At 39.8% G+C, this 21,236-nt stretch overlaps 2 protein-coding genes across 3 annotated transcripts; both read right to left on the bottom strand.

The window, feature by feature from the left end:
* Window positions 1–828: 828 nt before the first annotated feature.
* Window positions 829–8,755, bottom strand: LOC146333415 (hatching enzyme 1.2-like). Its single transcript, XM_084722933.1, has 9 exons — window positions 8,663–8,755; window position 8,253; window positions 7,593–7,667; window positions 7,335–7,490; window positions 6,562–6,682; window positions 6,297–6,475; window positions 2,857–2,938; window positions 2,654–2,778; window positions 829–968 (listed from the first exon to the last, which is right to left on the bottom strand). Coding segments are annotated over exons 1-9 (819 nt in total). The 5' UTR covers window positions 8,741–8,755; the 3' UTR covers window positions 829–966.
* Window positions 8,756–12,701: 3,946 nt separating this feature from the next.
* LOC146333416 (low choriolytic enzyme-like) lies at window positions 12,702–19,353 on the bottom strand. Of its 2 annotated transcripts, none has more exons than XR_014771203.1 (9): window positions 19,037–19,324; window positions 18,283–18,313; window positions 18,124–18,189; window positions 17,423–17,575; window positions 15,319–15,436; window positions 14,984–15,162; window positions 14,246–14,327; window positions 13,328–13,641; window positions 12,702–12,931 (listed from the first exon to the last, which is right to left on the bottom strand). XR_014771203.1 is itself a non-coding variant. In XM_084722819.1 (9 exons), the coding sequence occupies exons 1-9, from the start codon at window positions 19,097–19,099 to the stop codon at window positions 13,336–13,338; spliced, it is 873 nt and encodes a 290-aa protein (XP_084578945.1). In that variant the 5' UTR covers window positions 19,100–19,353. The 2 variants fall into 2 exon arrangements, 1 of the variants encoding a protein (XP_084578945.1); XM_084722819.1 differs by lacking the exon at window positions 12,702–12,931 and having other exon boundaries at window positions 13,336–13,391; window positions 13,517–13,641; window positions 19,037–19,353.
* Between the last annotated feature and the right edge of the window lie 1,883 nt (window positions 19,354–21,236).

Consider the following 21,236-nt stretch of genomic DNA (forward strand, 5'->3'; position numbering starts at 1 on the left):
GTGAGTGAGGGACTTTGCATTTGTAATAAATCATATAGATGCATGGTACACTGAAACAAGGTTACATAAGATGGAGGAGGCTGTAATATGTCACCGTAATCAATCACAGACAGAAGAGGAGCTTCCACAAGTTTTTTCATAGCACTGAAAGTAAAGCAAGATTTGTTTCTAAAATAAAAAACAATCTTCACTTTGAGCTTCCCGATTAAAGTAGCAATATGTGCATTAAATGAAAGCTTATTATCTATCCATATACCCAAGTGCTTGTACAAGGGAACCCTCTCAGTGGATTTCCGTTCAGATGTGAAAATGCTGAAATCACCAGACAACTGTGAGCGAGCTTTTGAGAAGACCATGAACTTGAAGTTCTTGCACCGCCCCAGCTATGGAGGTTACATTGCATTAACATTACATTGACAAACAATCAACAGTTATAAACAGCTGATCAATTTACAGAGGGGGACTTTTTCTCACTTTTTATTGGCACTTTACAATGCTGCACCTGTCTTGTGCCCCTGCGGTGTTCCTGCAACCTGCCTGAGCTTCAAGTCTAGGGAGGAGGATCCATGAAACAACTCACTTCAACCATAGCAGTTATGTTAAATAGAATCTCAACCTATTTTATATACAGTAAGTGCCTCCAACTCATTATTTGGATTCCTGTACTTATTTTTGGAGGATCAACTCTCTAAAGTTTTTGTTTTGATTCTGTTCGAACAGAAGGATCACTCTTAAACAAAAACTGAGATTTCCATCGTATACTACTCAGTCATGTGTGGAGTTCCGAAAGTGGCTCAAGAAGGTCATAATAGAATAAAAAAGAATCTGTTTCATTTAAGTCAGAGTAACTTTATTGTATGATGAGTCATTGTTGTGCTGATGAGTTCAGCTCTGCAGCTTCTGGTGTTCAGTGAGCACAAGGAAACAATCTTCCCTCTGATCTCTCAGCATGTGTGAACAGCCTCCCTCTGTAACAGTAAACAGCACACAGGTTGGCTCAGTGGAATAGCAGTGTTAACTACAAACTGTAGACAGGCAGTGTATATGTAGCAGCATAGAGGTGTTCCTCCCCTATGCAATTGACTGCCACCTGTAATGAGGTGGGCCGATATAAAGGTGGCAGTCTTCGCACCAGGTTCTCCCTCTTGCGCCCCCGTCATCACCAGCGCATCGCTTCCGTGTCGGAGGTCGTTTGACCCATCAGGTATGGCTACACGCTGCTTCACCTCGCGGCTCGTTTTGTCGGCGTGCTTACGGAATTGTTGTGTTTTCATAGGACAACTGCTTGGGTGTGACTCTGTGCCTCCTGTAGGTGCTGCCACGTTTGTTTGGCTGTGGTAAGTGTCCTCTCTCTTTGCGGTATGGGTGATGCTATTAGATGGCTAATGCTAGTGTGATCACAGGTAAATGCTGGCGGCTGCCTGGAGCCCTCTCTCCCTCCCCCCTGTCGAGCGAGTGTGTGTGTGTGTCCGTACCGCTAACAAGGTATGTATGCGTAGCCTAGCGTGCACCGCATCATTTTTGTAGTATATTTAACATTACTTATAGTACTTTTCTTGATTAGGTGCTACTTTAACCAGCTCACTGGGGCCGCTGCTGCTTTGTCTCCGCTGCTGCTTTGTCTCCGCTACTTTTGGCCTCGCCGTCGCTTGCTCTCGCGGCCCGGCGTCACACCGCGGCCTCAAGGCCACTTCACAACTGTGCCTCCATTAAATAGACTGCTCCAGGGGGGTGTGACGGCTGCTCGGCCGCACACTACGGGCAAGGGCACAACACTTTTAACCGGGTTTTGGTTCCCTTCCTTTTATATGAACTGAATGAGTGTGGGTTATATTCTGTTAGTTTTTGGGTTATTTGTATGAGTTTATTTGTCTATTCTGATTTTGTTTGCTATTATAATTTTCTGGTTAATTAGGTTCATTTGAGGGTTTTTCTGTAGATAATTTGGTAAGTTGTTTGGGTTTGTTTTCTTTGCTTAGCCTTGTGTTTTTTTTACATTTGGTTAACTGGTTCTAGTTGGGCAGTTATTATTTGAAGTATTTTGTTAAGTTTAATTTGTGACCTGCCCATTAATTATAATTTTTGGTTGATTTTGATTTCTTGATTTCTGTTTTGTTGCAGTGCAACCCCCACTAACTTGTTTTATTACCCCCCCCCCCCCTTTCCAGTTGGTGGAGGCCGGTGGCGGTGGTGCTGGTGTTTGGTGGTGGTATCCCCCCGTCTTGTCTGTGTCCTTGGGAGTGGGTTTTGTTCACTGAGAGTGTGTCTGCCACATATGCCTGGTGATTTAAGTTGATTCCCTTAATTTTTTTCCCCCTTTTTTTTGGTGGGTCCCTCCCCTGCACTAGTTCTCACCCATCCACTAGGCCTCAGCCCTAATTTTTCCCCATTCCCCCTTCCTGTGTGAATGTTGAATTAGTGTTGTTTTAAAAAGAGTTTTAATAAAACCTGTATTTTAAAACTTGGAACCATGTCTCATGCCTCTGGAGTAAACGAATCTGTGTGCCTTATATCATAGAAGTAATTCTCTGGGTGAAATTCCCAGGGTGGCGTTGTCGAGCCCTTTCCCTTTTTGGTAACAAAATCATCTTTAAATTCTTTCACCTCCTCCTCGTGCCACATATATTCATGATTTGCTCATGTGGCCACTCACAGCACTTGTAGAGGGTGTTGAGCCTGGCGATGTCATTGCGACTCATCTCCTTAGCGTTGCCAAAGGACACGTTGGAGTTGGGGATGGGGAGCATGGTGGGCTGGTTGTTCTTGGAGAAGGCGTACCTACAACAGCAAACAGAGCGGTTAACACGCATGTATGATGACACACAGCAGGACTGAAGTGAAGCAGCATGTTCTCACTTGTGGTATTGCATGACAGAGTTGTAATCATAGGGAGTGCCCTGGTTCAGGGTGGCAATCTTCCTGAAGTTGTGCTCCATTCCTAAAAATGACAAAGATAAAGTTAACATTTGTCTGTTTTGTTTTCAACATGTTTCCACAGTATGTACAATATGTATTACTCTTAAGTAATTAGCATGCTTTCACTCTGTATTTATGTATTCTCTTCTGTATGTATTTTTTCAGCTTTAATGCTGAAACATTTATCACCTTTGCAGAGATACACTAGATATTAGATATTTTTTACACCACTACTAAGTCTTCACTGTAGATTAGGGGTATTCAACTAAAATTCAAAGAGGATAGGGTTAGGGTTACTTGATGTGTTATGAGAGTGATATATACTGAAGTAGTGTAGTAGTATCAGTGCATCAGGGGTGTCAAACTCATTTTGGTTCTTGGGCCACATACAGACCAATTTGATCTCAAGTGGGCCGAACCACTAAATTAAAGCATAATCTATCGATTATTCTGGCGATTAATCAAGTAATCAGATAAGAAATATTGCGTGTTCTGCATTTTTTTCTATTACATCACTTTTGCTTTATTTAAGAACAGTGGTAATATACAAAAGAAGATAAGACAGGTCTATTAAATGAACAACTATAAATTGCTAAAGTAAAAATACTTTAATAATTAATGTAGGTTTACTTTTACTGTATTTACTTTACTTTTTACTTTTTTGTTTTCAAGTACAAAGGTAAAAGTAAAGTTAATGTCTGCAGAAACTACAAACAGAAGATGGAATTAACTCTTTTAACTGAAACAGTCACCAGAATGTTTTGTTAACATGTTAAAATCACAACATTTTTCTTCTGGAGCAGGACAGACGCTCCCAGACCCCCAGAGGACAGGGGACTGGTTTACCAACATAACACCTTTTTCTCCTCTTATGAGTTTGCAGGTCTGTATTTAGTCATCAAAAAATACCAATAAGAATACCATTAAAGTACAACAACAGCAATAAAAATATTGATTTTTCAAAAAAGGAAACAATAACATGCAAGATTTTTAAACTGTAATTAGGTATTTTTACATCGTGGTATTAGTGCTTTAATTCAAATAAAGAATGTGAGTATTTTTTCCATGACAGCAGGTCAGTGATCAGTGTTTCAGTGACTCTCTGTGGATCAGTGAATAGTGTTTTATTTATGGTGGCCCACATTAAAAACATCGACACCACGACATGATTTTCTATTTTTGGAGCTGCACACCTTTTTCGATCATGTCTAGAAGGTAACTCTTTATTTCCACAACTCTCATGAGATTTGTGATTGTTTTTTTTACTAAAATAATCAAATTCCTTCTTTCGTGGGTTTAAGGTTCTCTTCTAAACACGACCCTCTCTGTCTCTCTGTCAAACTACAGACAGCAGACTGTCTGTAAACAGCACGATGTTTCACTCTGCGGTGTTTCACACAAAGACTTCATTTGTGTGGACACCCAGGTTTGGTTTGTCACCAATTTTGGCATTTTTAATTTTTAATTAGCCCGAGATGACGACGGTATCAGTGATTGATTAGTGATCAGTCTGCCCTCCTCTCCTCCCTCACCTGTTCACTCTGCTGTGAGAAGGTCTGAAAGTTTCTCACAGAGAAACACAGACTCTCCTGTTTTACGTATAGGCCTCCTTATACAGTTGTTTAATTTTATAAGTGCATCTGGTTGGTGTCGATGTCATTAACCACCGTTAGTTTCTGTTGTAATAAACTCTGTCATTAACAACAGTCTCCTCCACACGCAGCTTCTCTGCAGTTGGTCTGTGTTTCCTGATCAGCTAAAGAAGCGCCGGAAAGACTAGAATAGTTGTGCCAGTTAAAATAGAAGCGTCCCGTCAAAATTTAAAATCTCCCTAATAATTTATTGGTTCCGGGTCCGTATAGGATGGCGTGTGGGTCCGGACTCGGACCGCGGTCCGCCTGTTAGGAACCCTTGCTGTAGATCCTTAGCTTGGATCCATTTTCACATGCACACTGTCTGAACTGGGTGTGTGTGGTGTGATAGTGTGTAAATGGCATGCAGGGGCTTTCAGAGACTTGGATTATGCCAGATGAGCAGTATGGAGGCTTTTTTCCAGCTGTTTTTTACTTTTAAAAAGTGGTCACCATTCACTTCCATTGTTTGAGAGATTCTGCAACACTGTTTCCTGTAAATCTCCACCAGTATTTTGTGACCCGTTTGCACATTTGTGAAGCAGTAATAGAAGGTAACTGAAGTTTTGCTACACATAAACATGTTACTTAATATATAACGGAGAAATATTTTTGTTTGTTAGAAGATGTTGCCGTGGTAACGAGGTGATGTAAACTTAATTCTTGATATCCAAGTCAAGTCAATCTGAGGTTCATTTCAATGACTTCATGATATTTTTCTCATGTGTAAGATTAATATATTTAGGTAGATAAGTTGCAGCTTGTTTTTCAAAATACTTAAGTTTTCAAAAGTACATACTTTCAAAAATACTCAAGTATTCAAAAGTACAAATTACAAAGTACATTTTCTAATATCAATACATTGTTGTATTTTTCTCACAGTGCATTTACAGAACCTTGTAAATCTCTGAAACCACCTAACGATGCACTGACTTGCTTGTGGAATCAATCTGCTACACTAAGCCTATAAAAACCTATAAAAACTTCAGCACAGCAATGCAATCAAAAACAAAAGGGACAGCTATTGTCTACGTTAATTATGTGGTATTTTTCACCCCGATAAAAACAATCCAACATTAAAAGCCTACTTGGAATTATTTCTCTTTTTTAATTATAATAACATCTTGAGATTTAGTTATGTTTGAATAACAGAGGCAGAGCTTGCTTGTTCTTGTTACAGAGCACGCCTGGATGACGTATTTCTGCTTTTACAACAATCACTGTTTAGAGCGGGTACTTTGATTGGTTTCTTTCTGTGAGGAACACAGCGTGTGGCCAATTGTATTTTAGAAAAGAAAAACGGCAACAGCTGACTTCGAAGCTGTGCTTAGACTAAAAGTAACAACAACCTTTCTAGAAATGTAGTGGAGTCAAAAGTACAATATTTGTCTTTGGAATGTAGTGGAGTGAAAGTCATACGTTTCCAAGAAAACAAATACTCAAGTAAAGTACAGATATTCAAAAAATGTACTTAAGTACAGTACTCAAGTAAATGTACTTTGTTACTGTCCACCACTGCTTTTCATCAATCATAATGGTGGTTCAGAGCTTTGACAGCCTAATATTTTCTGAGGTGGGACATTGTGTAAAAACGTTTCAGAAACGCTGATATAAAGTATGATCAGTGTGTTTGTTCACAGAGTTTAGTCTTGAAATTAATAGAAAACAAATCTATGTGAATGTACATGTCTGCAGTCTCCTGGTCTCTTCTCTAAATGTACCATTGTGAATAATAAACAACTGCATTACCAGACTGGACATTTTGCAGCAGGACTCTGATGTGGTTGTCCCTGTCAGAGCGGGTTTGTTCATGATTGAATCCAAGAGCATGCAGCAGCTCATGCTGGACAGTGCCATGGTAAAGGCATCCACGACGAGCCAGAGACACCACCTGCTTACCACCACGACGGCCAACGTAGGAGTAGCAGCTGGACAGGATCAGAGATGAGGTGAAGAACAGTAAGGTGTAAGAAAAGCTGCCAACTCAAACTGTAGGTTTAAGTGTGTTTCTTACCCATTCTTGGACTCGATGCTCAGCCAATCACGGTCGCTGCTTCTGCTGGGCCTGAAGCGGATGCAGGAGAAGGAGGAGAAGGACTCCAGTCCACGGGTAATGATGGCCTTCTCACGGGAGGCTGGCAGGACAATGCCACACAACACACAGCTTTTTAAAATTTCACAGCACAAGAAAAACACAGTAGCATACTGGCCCCAACATATAACAGCTTTTCTGCTCTGGGAGTTATGTTAGAAAAGTGGCTGTCATATTATAGTTCAGATGATTATAGATTCATTACAGTCAATGTTCTTTTTGAATGGAGAGATTTCCAATGTAACAGTGGCTCCTACAGAGTGTTGCATTATGGGTTGTGTTGGTGACTTAGCTAGTGAGTTTCTTTAAGTCTGTTTCTAAGTTTTTGAGTCAATCAGGTTCAGTTAGCTTGGAGGACTTTCTGATGACCTGTGTGATGTATTCTGCTGCCACAAGGCAATAAATTCATGATGGGTGAAAGTGCATTCAAATGCAGATCAGATGAGTGACTCAGCAGTTTATAATGAATTCTGACTGCAATGGATTTTACTTTTTGCTGACTGTTATTTTAGTTTTATGTGGTTTTTGCATGTTTTGTTATTCATGTAATGTATGAATCATGTATGAACAGTTACATCTCCACTCTATCTCACTTTCAAACATCTTGCTGCTTCAACCGGCTGCATCACAAGTGAAAACCCACAGCATGAAGACAGAGGATATTTGGGCCTCACAGTTCTCTGTCTGACACTCACAGAAGTGACTGGCGATGTAATAAGGAATGTAGACCTTCCCATCAGTCCACTTGCCCCACATGCAGCCTTGGCTGGTGCAAGGGTCTGCGTTTCTCTCTGCCTCGCTGTCAATGGCAATGTCTCCTCCAGTCAGGATGGGCTCATTGTCGCCACGCACTGAAACACATCATACAGGAACTTGAAAACCTGTTAGACTGCTGCTAACGGAAGAGGAAACTGACCATGAGCAACATGATGGCTGCAGCAGCTCACACTCACTCAGATCACTGTTGGCTCTCTCCAGAAGTTCAGAGACAGAAAGCTCCCCTGAGTCCTCCTCTGCAGTGTCCTCTGCTCAGTGACATCAACAACAACACAATGTTAGTACTATGCATGTCCATAAAATAGGTCTGGTCATTGGATGAAATTACATACCTGTCTGCAGGTTCAGCGTGCAATTAGGGAAGCAAAAAACAAAATATAGACAGAAATATTAGAAACACATGAGGAGAAATTACAGCTGGAAGTGAACAGAATTTGTCAGCCAGATAACCAAAGCGACATGTTCACATTAAAGCTGTTAGAAGTACAAAGACATTATGAGATACACTTTGAGCAACGTAGAACCTAAAGCTTTGCAGATAGAGTGCACTATACACCAGTGTGTTGGATTTAGCAGCATCTAGAGGTGAGTCTGCAGATTGCAAACAGGTTGCCCCATGTAGGAGAACCTACACTAATCATGAAACTTATAAAAACTGCAAAAGGCCGAATCCAGAGTGTTTGGATTGTCCATTCAGGGCTGCTGTAGAAAAGGTGAAGTGCAGCAGGGTGGCTCTCATGGAAGACGAGATGCTCTAAGAAAACACAGTAATTCCTTACACTAAATGCAGCAGTTCCCAAAGTGTGGGACGTGGTCTGCTGGTGGGCCATGAGGACCCTGCAGGTGATCCTTGAGAGGTCATGAAAAATAAATCAGTTAGAAAATTTTAAGTTCAATTTTAGAAGTCTGAAATTACCATAAAATATTGAAGGAAAAAAAAAAATCATCAGAACTACTTTAAAAAACCATGGGGTTTTAATTATGTGTTATTCTTCGTTTAGCTGACCTAGTCTAACATGTTAATTAGAGATGTGGTTAAAGGTTTGGGTGGGCTTCAGAAGATTTTCAGATTTCAAACTGTGTGATGACATTTGGGAAAGTTTGGGAAATGAAAACATGCTTGAATATGAATATTATATTCCAGTTTTGCTATATTCTGCCAAATCTGACACACTGGACCTTTAAAAGTACATGTTAAGTGATGCCACATAACCAACACTGTGCTGTCACTGTCGATGGGTCCCACCTTACTGTCTGCCCAACAGCAGGCAGACAGCAGCAGCAGAGCCAGAGCTGAGAACCTGAAAACAGACATGTGAGCCATCCCAGCAGACCTGCAGGACACAGACATGAATCAGCTTCAGCTTCCACTCAGAAGAAACATACAACGTTTGAACCAAATAACAGACAGCTACAGCTACAAACACTGAGAGGAAGTGCAGTCTTCTTCATGGTATTCTGCTGCCAACATTCAGAGTCGAACTCACCTTAGATCCTCTGTGTGCAGCAGAGGTTTCACTCAGGTTTTTATACATGTGTAAATATGTCTGTAAGCCCAAATATGGATTATCTGGGTTCTAAGAAACCCAAAGAATCAGCTGAACTCCCAGGCTTATCAGTCACATAATGTACATACATAAATACACAGACAGAAACATGTCCATATAAGTCTGGGTGGGAAAACTGACACTTGTTACAAAGTACAAGGTCTATTTATTCATCACTATAGAATATACCCACTAGAACACAGGGTTGTCAGAAATGCAAGTTGAAGTCCCTTTATGCTACTGACAAAAATCGATATTGTAAATGATACATAATTCATCCATTCATTCATCCATTCATTTATTCATTCTCTGTAACTGCTTATCATTGAGCCTATCCCAGCTCACACTGAGCAAAAATAAATACTAAATCATATTTTTTGTACTGGTGGAACAGTGGTGCAGTGGTTAGCACTGTTGCCTCACAGTAAGAAGGTCCTGAGTTTGGGTCAGGGCCTTTCTGTGTGGAGTTTGCATGTTCTCCCCATGTCTGCATGAGTTCTCTCTGGGCTCTCCGGCTTCCTCCCACAGTCCAAAGACATGCATGCTAAGTTAATTGGTGACTCTAAATTGCCCGTAGGTGTGAATGTGAGTGTGAGTGGTTGTCTCTATGTGTCAGCCCTGTGATGAACTGGCGACTTGTCCAAGGTGAACCCCGCCTCTCACCCAATGTCAGCTGGGATAGGCTCCAGCAGCCCGCGCCCTTTGGGAGTAAGTGATGACAGAAAGTGAATGAATATTTTTTTGTGTGTGCAGAGGGTATTTTTTTTTTTTTTTTTGACTAAGTTTTTATTTCATTTTTCAATGCTAGAGGTTAGAGTGTAACAGAAAATCAACAGCCTCTATGAGCAAATAAATAAATCTCATTGTCTAGTCCATATAACTTGATTTTACTTTCTCCAGCGCCCTGGACAGGGTGTCAGTTGTAATCGTCTCAGCACCGTTAATTCGAGCTATAGAGAGTTCCAAGGAGATAATGTCTAAAAAGGATCCAATCCATTCAGGAATCCAGAGTTTATGGTGGGTCTTCCACCTTAATATCAACATTTTTTGGCAGCTCATTCATTCATTCATTTTCTGTAACCGCTTATTCCGTAAGGGTCGCGGGCTGCTGGAGTCTATCCCAGCTGGCATTGGGTGAGAGGCGGGGTTCACCCTGGACAAGTTGCCAGTTCATCACAGGGCTGACACATAGAGACAGACAACCACTCACACTCACATTCACACCTACGGGCAATTTAGAATCACCAATTAACCTAGCATGCATGTCTTTGGACTGTGGGAGGAAGCCGGAGAACCCGAAGAGAACCCACGCAGACACGGGGAGAACATGCAAACTCTGCGCAGAAAGGCCCTGCCCGAGCAAGCCGGAGATCGAACTCAGGACCTTCTTGCTGTGAGGCAGCAGTGCTAATCACTGCATCACCGTGCTGCCTTTTTTTGGCAGCTGTCAAACCTAAAAGCAAAAGTCTTCTCTGGGATCTTGTGACATTGATCACTGAATCATCATTCAGAAATAAGACATTAGGTAGGCTGGGGATACCAGTTCCAATCACATCTGATAAAATATGTGCTACACTACACCAAAAATGCTTAACATCTGGACAGTCCCACATCATATGTAAATATGTTCCAGCTTCATTATTATTATATAATGTGCAAAAGGGTGTGTGACAAAGTTGGAGTTGAAAGCATTTCTTGGGGGTTAAATAGAATCTCTGAATTAATTTGAAATTGATCATTTGATAATTATAATTTCGAGAAGAGAGTGAGACATTTTCCCAAACTCTTTTCCAATTTACTGACTGTTGCAAGGTCTTTAAAGACCTGCAGAGGCTAAATTAAAGTCTGTTAGTTTTGATTTTTGTTCTTATTTTCTTGATTTTCATGGATTGTGTTAATGAGGGCCAGAGTACCTCTGCTGTGAGGACCCTATTGTTCTTTCTCAAATCACCCAAAAAATTATTTGCCTTTTTGAGGGCTTAAAAAAACTAAAAAATAAAGTCTAGACGGACCCATAGCCATAGGTTTTCCACATGTTGTATTTTAACGAATTACTCCTACAGGATTAATCAGAAAGACTTCAAAGTCACTGTATAACATTTACACTACTTTGTAATCAAAAGTTTTAAAAAGATTTTGCTATTGTTAAAGGGTGTGGGCGTGGCATGGCATTCAATTTTGATGTCTCACCATGAAACATGAAATTGCTATAACTCTAGCGTAAATGGTCCGATCTACACCAAAGTTTCATAGTTGTCCCGACAATATTCTATGATTGTCATAGCGTCACTTGCTGGCAACAGGAAATGTTGAAGTGCTGCTCCCTGCTTCTGGTCAAACAGGTTCTCAGACCTTGGTAATGCTATATTGTGAAGATCAGGACATATGATCAAACGGCGTTGCCCTGAGAGCACAGTGAAGGTTTATGTTTTGCCAAAACACAGGAAGTGGCCGGAACTTCAGGGTATTTGGTCGAATCTGCCTGAAACTTTTTTAACAGTCCAGGCCAAAACATATGGCATGAATTTTGTGGTCAATTTTGGCGTTTTCTAGGCGTTTCATTTTAACAAATTCCTCTAACAGAAATAATCCAGCTGACTTCAAAATTGTTGTGTACCATCTAGACAAGTCTGTGATCAAACGTTATTAAAAGATTTGGTCGGTGTTGAACAGAATGGCCGTGGCATTGCGTCAACTTGTGATGTCTTGCCATGAAACCGGAAAATGCTACAAATTTGGGATAAATGATCTGATCTGCACCAAGCTTCACATGTTTGCCCATAGTCACACACTGAACACATCTACACAACAATCAGGAGATGTTATCATACCGCCACCTAGTGGCAGCAGGAAGTGACAGTGAATTTCTTTCTGCGGTGTCTGATGCATGTGAAAATTCAGCTCTAATTGACAACTACAGACCAGTGTTCAATCTGCCATTTTAAAGTAAAATTTTAGAGAAACTTGTTTTTAATCAGTTAAGCTATTTTATGATTGGCCACAGTATTTTTGAAAAAGACCAGTCTGGTTTTTGAGCCAGTTACAGCACAGACACTGCACTGTTCAAGCTTGTTAATGACCTGAAGTCAAATATGGCTTTGAAAAAACTCTGTATTAGTACAACTCTGGTACTTTTTTATTGTTGTTATTGTGTGAAGTACTTCTCTTTGTGCAAAAAGTGCTATACAAGTATAAGTCTGACTGATTGATTGATTGATACAAAATAAAAGCAACATGTGAGCAGTGCAATAAAACACACCCTTGATGTTTTGTCCACCTCAAATAGAAAAAATAGCAAGAGAAGAAGCAATTTACAATCTAAAACAGTCTATTACAAAATGAAGACACAGTGACATAAAGATGATCATATTTTTACAGGTTGTATTATTCACAACGCACACCTTCTGTCCTTTCAGAATTAAAAAGTGATTCATTTCCACAGGTGTGTGTCAGTTGACAAACTGTACCTGCTGAGTCTGGCATTCAGAGCGAGGCCAGAAAAAAAAAAACCCTCAACGTGTGTTTGACCACCTGTGTTTTTATCAAGTAGCTTCACTGGGCTCAGATAATGTAAATGCTGCTTATTGCCTGCATAGTTTTACAGAGTTGTGCTTCCAGATGAATGTTCTGCAAGTTTAAATCTGTGTGACAGTGATGCTGGTATAAGACTTGGTCACTTAGATCTTTTCAGGTCAAAATGTGTATGTTAGTGGCAGACAGGAACAGGCTGACACGAGGTTAAGATCATTGAAAATACACTTTTATTCAAGCAAGCTTGCAAGCAGTTATCTAACATAAGTGTAAATTTGTTATCATGTAATATCACACTTGTCATTGATCACACTTGTCATTTCTCATCAGGTGCTGACCTGAAAGCTAATTTAATCATCTCTGAATTTTATTGAAGCACATGCATTCAGTCCAAGATGCATTTCTGCCATCAATCTGCCTCATTTCCTCTTGATTTCCTGTTGGAACAAAATTGAATATGTTTACAATGTTTGAACAGTATTTACACATTTATGTGTAATGCATATATGGACTGTGGGAGGAAGCCAGAGTACCCAGAGAGAACCCACACAGACACAAGGAGAACATACAAAATCCACCCCACCATCTGCCAGTGCCCCAGCCAACTGGGGGATTTGACCTCAGGACCTTCTTCCTGTGAGACAGCAGTGCTAACCACTGCACCGCCCCCGAAAAAAGACTAAATATAAATCAATGAATAAAAGCTACTAAATAATGAAGAGATGGGAACCTCCTGAGGACAGAATGTATGGCAAGGTTCAGCTAAACCTTTTACTGTACTTGCTTTAGATCACATTCATAATAGTGTGTGCAAGTCAAAAGAAACATCTTACTTTCATCTCTAGAGGAAATGGTTTCTTAGCACAGGATCCGGGTCATGTCCTGAAGCAGTCGAATCTGAAATGAGTTTGAGTTTTTTATGATACTGCTACAAAGTACACAAACATACACAGGTTGCCATTTTTCTAGTTCACTCATTTAGTTGGGGAGGTAGTAGGCTACATGGGTAAGAAGGTATTTACTGCAGCGATAAAGGATGTTGACCCGACGGATGTCAATGGGACTCATTTCGGTGGCCCTGCCAATGGCTACATCAGGGTTGGGGATAGGAATGATGGTTGGCTGTCCGTTCATAGAGAAGGCAAACCTAGGGATACACAGTGATTAAAGGGTTAAACCGTACACCTGCCACCATGTAGTCTTTCTTAACTCGTTCATTCCCATACAGCTTACTGACCGCTGGAAAACTGATGTATGGACAGGCTAAAGAGAAGAACTCAACAAGAACCTGAAAACATGTAATCTGACACAAGGCCCTGTACAAACTTGATGTAGATCACATGCTCACATGCATGTGCATGAATCATATTCTAGTTCTGCTGCATTACTGCAGAATCTTAGTGTACTACATTTTTTATCGTGAGTTTTTTTTATAGTACAAGTGATGTTGCAGCAGAGTAGCTTGTAATTTTTCCTTCTTTTGATAAGTAAGTTAAGTGCCTATTTATTCAAAACTAAAGTAATTTTCTGAAGTCAGTTTTGTTTCTATATAGTTGGAGGACAGTTTACATACTTGTAGCTCCCAACAGCTTCCTGTTTCCTTGCAAAACCTGTCCTCTTTGGGAATATTAACATAAAAAGACTGCTACTCTTCTCAGGCTTGCTAATTAGTCTGTCATCCTCCTGATTCATGATTCATTACATGATTTCATAATACATAATTATATTCAATGAGTGCAGTGATACACTACCTTGTATAATGCATGATAGAGTTGTAGTCATAGGGAGTGCCAAGGTTCCTTGTGTTGATCCTCCTGAAATTGTGCTCCTGTCCTGCAGAAGGTCACACAGCTCGGTTAGATATAATCTGTTTTATTACAGTTTGACAATCAAAAGGCCAGAAAAGTTCAGAAAGTCAAACCAGTTTCAAACTAATTATGGTTGCTCACCAACACCTATACCATCTATACTGCTGAAATTACATGATAGTTAAGCCCAGTCATGTTTTTATTTTTTTATTTATACATTTGAGGACATCATTTTGAACACCGATTGATGTTTTTCACCTTTTTTCACAAACAGCTGAACGATCAATCTTGAATATAATGGACTCATTGGCAGGCAATAAATTATTTGTAGCCGTAATCTTGATGCATGTTATTGCAAACATGCACACATGTTAGATACTTTATAAATGAGAAATAAATGCATTTAGGCTGAGTTGACAGGACATCTCATTGGTTTTATTTCCTCTCATCAGGAAATCGATATAGAACATTTTAGACTACTGAATTACAAGAATATAATTCAAATACTACTAAATTTCTTCCTTTTGTTTTCTAAATTTCTTCTTCTTATTTATTTGATGACCTAAATAAAATCTCCTGTCATCCACTTGTGGGTCCCAACCCAGTGATTGGAAATGACTGTTCAACATGGTGGAATATTTTTCAAATTGTTGGTCAAGACTTGCCTGCAACAGGACCCACCTCGTTGGACGTTCTCCAGCAGGATGCGAACATGCAGGTCCCTGTCGGATCGGGTCTGTTCATGGTTGAAGCCCAGGGCATGAAGCAGCTCGTGTTGGATAACCCGCTGGAAAACACAGCCCTGCCGACTCAAAGACACCACCTGGCCACGACCACGGCGTCCAACATACGAGTAGCACCTGACAGAGAGCGTTAAGTAACTAACAAACAATAAAGCTTGAAAAACCTTGAAAATATCCCACATGGCTTCCTTTGATCTGAGACTCAACAGAGGTGTAAATAGGGCTTATAAGTGCATTCATGCAGATGTGGGATGTGCATTGTGTGGTCCATACCCTGAGCGAGACTGGATGTTCACAAAGTCAGCCTGACCATTCAAGGGGGTGAAGCGGATGCAGGTGGATGCAGCAAAAGACCGCAGACCTCTGATGATGGTGTCTCTCTCTCTTCGGGCTAGACGGTAAGAAAATATTACTAGTTTAGAGTATTTTGTTGTTGTCATCTTTCACTTTGTTATCATATTAAGTCATACTACTAATACAACTAAGGCTACCACTACTACTACTACAGCTACTGCTGGTACTGCTGCTAATGCTCTGCTATTCCCTTAACACATTAGCTAACAGTAATTGTTAAGTTTTGTTACCTTGTGTTTTAACAATTGATGATGATGAAATATGTTATGTATTTCTGAATGTGCACGGTCACTCACTCTCCAGCACCACAAGTGTTATTTTAAAAGTTCACATTAACCAGTGGGAGCAGACTGTCCGACCTATACAGGCTCAATGGATGGACCATCGGCCTTATGGTTGGACAAATGGATGAATATATTGTTGGATGCCAGTGGCTGTAGGTTTTTTTTGGAGCAACTTTTGTTATTTTATTTTGCAAATGTAATGGTGTGTGTGTGTGTGACAGGTGCTGCTCCACGACACACTCTCATTCAGTACACAGCCACTGGCTGGAGGACGGTGCTCTGTGCCTGAAAGAGAAGTGAGAGAAAAACAGCCTGTAGAGCTGCACTGTTTTCACATCTAACTCTAACAGTGAAGCAAGGATTGTTGTAACAGTGGAAAGACAGTCTGTCTGTCTAAAGACTGTCAATGAAGTGTGTTTTATGGAGTTAACGAGGCAATTGAAGCTAATCTTATTTCAGCAAAAGAGAGAAACTTGGATTCAGAGAGAGATCAATTTTCCTTTTCTATTTAATAAAGAAAATAGGGGTGTAACAATTTACTCATGTATCCAATGCATCAGGCTTTGATGTGTAAAAAGCTGTACATGAATCCGAAAAAAATGATGCAGCACTAGCATATCAATACATCTCATTAGGACGTGCATATGTTTCATTTTCTGGCACCAATGAACTGCTGCTTTAACTCTCCTCTGTTTTCTCTGTCCTCCTGCCTCTGACTGCAGCTCTCTCACTGGACACGTGCTGCTGCGTTTACACAAAAGTGCTCTCCCCTTCCTCTTCTGTCTCTCCTCTTTTTTTCCTCAAAACCGATGCCACTGACAGCAGACAGTGAAACAAGTGACGTTGCACAACCAAACTTTCGTAATGCGCAAGTGTAGAATAAGTTTGGGTTTATAAGAAAGATGAGAAACACTGCTGCAAATCATTTATGTAAAACAACAGCACAGTACAGAGACACAGGGCATCACTGTTCCTGCACACTAATCAAAACCACAGCACTCTTCACATACTATTGACACTACTGCTATACTGCTACAACAGGCACTACAACTACTACTGCAAATGGCATTGCTACTTTTACCACTTTTACTACTACTACTAGTACTACTACTATTACTACTACTATTACAAACCTACAGGTGACTCAAAATACTTATACGTATAATCTTTATACTGCTCCTACTTACACTACAACTAGTGCTTATACTATTAAAAGGAAAATTCAGCCAAAAATAAAAGTTCAGTCATTATCTACTCACCCTCAGACCAACTGATGGTCAGGTTTAGTTTTTTAATTCACAGAACACTGCTGGAGTTTCACAGGAAGCAGTGTTGCAGAATCTCCAAAACAGTGGAAGTGAATGGTGACCAGTTTCCAAATGTAAAAAACCATCAGAATAAAAATATAAAATGCCTCCATACTGCTCGTCTGCTGTAATCAAAGTCTCCTAAAGCCCCAGCATGCAACACTGTTTCCCTGTGAATTCCCAGCAGTGTTTTGTGGACTAAAAAACTAAACCTGACCCTCAGTCAGCATGAGGGTGAGTAGATAATGACTGAATTATCATTTTTGGGTAAACTAGCCCTTTAAGTGCTACCACAAGCTATTACTCCTGCCATGAAAATATGTAAAGTAACAACTAAAAATCATAGAAGTAGCATGTAGCATGAAGTGTACATGTGATATTGGAGCACTTTTGGAGTTATATTTACTCTATAATACAGTCGTTCAGACTTACAGTACTGGTTGGAAATAAGGTAGGGTACATAGACGTTGCCATCAGAGGCTTTAGGCCACAGGCATCCTCGTTCTATGCAGGGATCAGCGTTCTGTAGACCTGTGGGCACTGCAATGTCTCCAAACATCACCAGAGGCTCATCTAGGTCCTTTCCTGCAAAATGAGGAATGAGTATGTCTGAGAAAATGTTTGATGTTGTTGTGAAGCATTTCATTTTCTTGATTCCACTCCTCTGATAATGGCAGGTCAAATCTGAAGTGATTCTTCTGTTTGGAGTGAAGTTTCTCTGCTTACAGGTTAGTACTGTTATACATAATGTAGGTGTCACAGTACAGACTTGTACTGTGATTTCTTTAGTAAAATATGGATATATGGAGTTATTTTAGTGCCAGCACAAACTAACACTCTGAATTTAATAGTACTGACTTTGAAAACTGAATTTTGAACTCCAAAACTGAAATAAAACTCACAGGTTGAAAGTAATACAAGTTCAATATAATTTCAATCTGAAACAAAATTTCAAATTTTGTGCACAAAATTTAGATGAAAATTTATATTTAGTTCAAACATTTCAAATTCAAAACCTTTAACTTTCAATTTGCCCAGCTAAAATAACTTGATAAATATTTTTGTCTTGTTCTCAGTTCCATTTCCTGCTGGAAAGGGAATGAATAAAGCAAAAGCAGTGGAGATGAACATACCAATATTAGCATTGGCCTTCTCTAACAATGTAGACACACTGAATTCATCATCATCAATGGTGTTGCCTGCCGAGTAGAAAAAGTTTGTTCATGGATCAGTTGCATGTGAGACTATATGTTGACAAAATTTTACTGTGCATGAAAAGTAGCATGTCTTACCAAAGGACTCAACACTCTTTTCAGAAGAAGCCTGACAGTGACAGTGAAAAATGTTGGTTAAATACAGTTGAATGGAAATGAAGCAACAATCTGAATGTGAAATTTGCTTCTGTCTAAACTTATTTTTTAGATTATTTTTTGGGCGTTTTGCCTATATTTGATAGTGAGAGCTGAAGATATGACAGGAAAGGGGGTAGAGAGAGAGAGGAAATGACATGTAGCAAATGGGCCACAGGTGGGAGTCAAACTGGAGGGCTAATAGCCCGGCACACGCTCTACCAGCTGAACTATGGGGGCCACCCAGCTCAACTAGAGTTTAGTTCCAGCAGAGAGAATATATGAGGAAGGGAGAGAGCTTGTAGAGGAAAAACAGGGGGTATGGTGGAACACATGAAAATTAATATTTCTTTTTAAAATTTGAATAATCTTTCAAGTAAGAGAAAGCAAAATGATTATATTCCTGCATATGATGAGAATTTGATGCAGTCTAAGTATAAAATGAAAGACCTAATCACATTTTGCTCTATGTAATTTACCAAATGATCTTTGCTTAAAGATTGCTTTTCACAATCATGAAAAGATATGCTATAGCTGTCCATTCACTTGCAGAACACTTTGGGACAGTACAATTTCAGACTTTTTCATATCCATTGCATTTCATGTCAAATATAGCATATAAAATGTTATGTATTTAATCAGTCACAGTTGAAGTGTCTCTCTGTCCATATTCATGTCAGTGTGTGCTGAAGCTTACCGGTATAGTAAAACTGTGGACAGAGTAGAGGAGGACACTGAGCACAGCTGCTTTGAGGATCATGGCTGGATGGATGACGGCAGCAGCAACAGCAGACCAAGAAAACGCCGGGAAAACAGAAGTTTTTGAACTTATATAGGAGGGAAAGTCAGCTACCTTTCATCCTAATATGGTGTAGTGTTCACCAAAAGCCTCTTGACAAATTCACCTCATTTGTAAGTGGCAGTTATTACTTAAAAAGGACTCTTGTTTGTGTAATATGCGTGCTTTGTTTTTTGCTGTTTATCTCCAGACAGGAACAGACTACTCATTTCAGCAGACAGTGATGTACTGCAGTGTTTCCCAACCCTGGTTCTCAAGGCACAGTCCTGCATGTTTTAGATGTTTCAAATGATCAGGGCCCCATTTCCCAGAGCCTTCATAGCACTACGTACATTGTAAGTTGTATTTTAAGGTCTCTCTTAGAAAGACCATAAGATACAATTTTAAGGTCTCCCTAAGAGAGACCTTAAAATACAACTTACAATGTACGTAGTGCTACGAAGGCTCTGGGAAATGGGGCCCTGATCATTTGAAACATCTAAAACATGCAGGACTGTGTGCCTTGAGCCATGAAAAATGTATCTAAATTTGGTAATCTGAAAGTGTCAAGAGTGGTTTTGCTACATTTTTAGGAAAAGGTGTGTATCCCAGATCTCAGTTGAAATTAAAGTACAAAAAACTGACCACAGAAAGATGTAATATTTTTATGGCTGCAACACTTAATTATCAGATGTGGATCGAGCCAGTCGCTCTCTGCTGCCACCCAGAGGTTGACGATACATAAATCAGCAGCATTCAGATGAATACTGAAGGTGCTCCACCAAGCTCCTATCTCTTGTACTGAGAGAATCCAACTGCGCATGTACAATTTATAGCGAGAGTAAATGGGCAAAAAAATTGTGCCCCAAGCCGGAAACACATGACCTACCCATAACTTTGGACATCTTAAAACATTTTTAATAAATTAAATCCATTGTGCCTTCCTCTGTCCACTTGCACTTTAGATCAGCATAAGATAGGGCCCTAAAAGCTGCAAGTTTATGATTGTAAGACTGTTAGTTTTGATTATCTCTGTCAATTTTGACAATACAAGAACAAACTTGTAAATTACAATTTATATTGCCAGTGTCATTATTGTCAGTGTTCATCTGTTGTACAAAATTGTAAGGTACAGCTGACCCCTGTAATGATAATATACATTAGTGAAGCCTGAAGTGGTCATGAAAATGTACCAACACTGCAGGAAAGTACTTATTATAAAAGTACATATTTATATGTATATAATTGCAATAAATACAACAGGTATATCTAATTATCATGTTTTATTAATTGCACTAACAATTCAATGTAACATTGAATAACAAATAATGGACTGATATTATTAGCAGAAAAACATAAAAATATATAACATATCTTGCAATACAAAAATAAATAATTTATATAATATAGAAGAAATAATAATTTGGTTGATTCCCTGATTATATATTTATACACAGGTTAGTGAGTACTTGTGGTCCTGTATTGACACTCCAGAGGGCCTGGAAGGAAACTCAGATTCTGGGTATGAAACCTGTCTGATGTCCAGTAGGGTCAGGGAACTTGTCCCTGATGCTCCAAACGCAGCAGCTGGGGATGATAAGTCGGTTTCCCTGCACTAAAGAGCCATGTAGCCAAAAAATAAAATGCCTACAGGCTGTGTAACAATACTCCCTGTTGTCAACCCCAGGCCCCCTCAGCATGTTTCTACAGTTACCACCAGTACACCATGATACCCTGGTACTCCAGTAAAAGGTGGGGCACACTGTCTGAGCTGATGCATCATCAGGGCATCAAACAGTCCTGCTGCCTCCTCAGGAGCTGTGTGGTGAGCTGCCTGTGCTCCTCCAGGGTCATCTCTTCAACAAGTCTCTGAAGAAATAATACACAGGAAAAATACATTCAAGGTTAATGAGATGTTTGATATTATGTTGGTAATATGCTAATATCACTGCAGTTTATGATGTACAGACTGTTCAGAGTTGCTCAGAGTAACACGTGCTGCATGATGCTGTTCCTCTGCAGTATTTATTATCATTCAGTAACATCCCAAGTAATGATGACTCGCATTATTCTGAGATTACACGTTATTTTGAGATTACTCATCACATGACACATAACA

This window comes from Lutjanus erythropterus, chromosome 1 (assembly GCF_056507025.1).
Source record: "Lutjanus erythropterus isolate fLutEry1 chromosome 1, fLutEry1.hap2, whole genome shotgun sequence".
Lineage (NCBI taxonomy): Eukaryota > Metazoa > Chordata > Actinopteri > Lutjaniformes > Lutjanidae > Lutjanus > Lutjanus erythropterus.

Bases quoted from the DNA above. Each gene is read 5' to 3' on its own strand.
- LOC146333415 (XM_084722933.1), bottom strand. From the start codon at position 8,740: ATGGCTCACATGTCTGTTTTCAGGTTCTCAGCTCTGGCTCTGCTGCTG. The intron at 7,491-7,592 runs GTGAGTGTGAGC...GATGTGTTTCAG, and splicing joins GAGAGCCAACAGTGATCTGA to TGCGTGGCGACAATGAGCCC. The intron at 6,476-6,561 runs GTAAGAAACACA...GATCCTGTCCAG, and splicing joins AGCATCGAGTCCAAGAATGG to CTGCTACTCCTACGTTGGCC.
- LOC146333416 (XM_084722819.1), bottom strand. From the start codon at position 19,099: ATGATCCTCAAAGCAGCTGTGCTCAGTGTCCTCCTCTACTCTGTCCAC. The intron at 18,314-19,036 runs GTAAGCTTCAGC...TGTCACTGTCAG, and splicing joins TCCACAGTTTTACTATACCG to GCTTCTTCTGAAAAGAGTGT. The intron at 15,163-15,318 runs GTATGGACCACA...GCTCTCTGTCAG, and splicing joins AACATCCAGTCTCGCTCAGG to GTGCTACTCGTATGTTGGAC.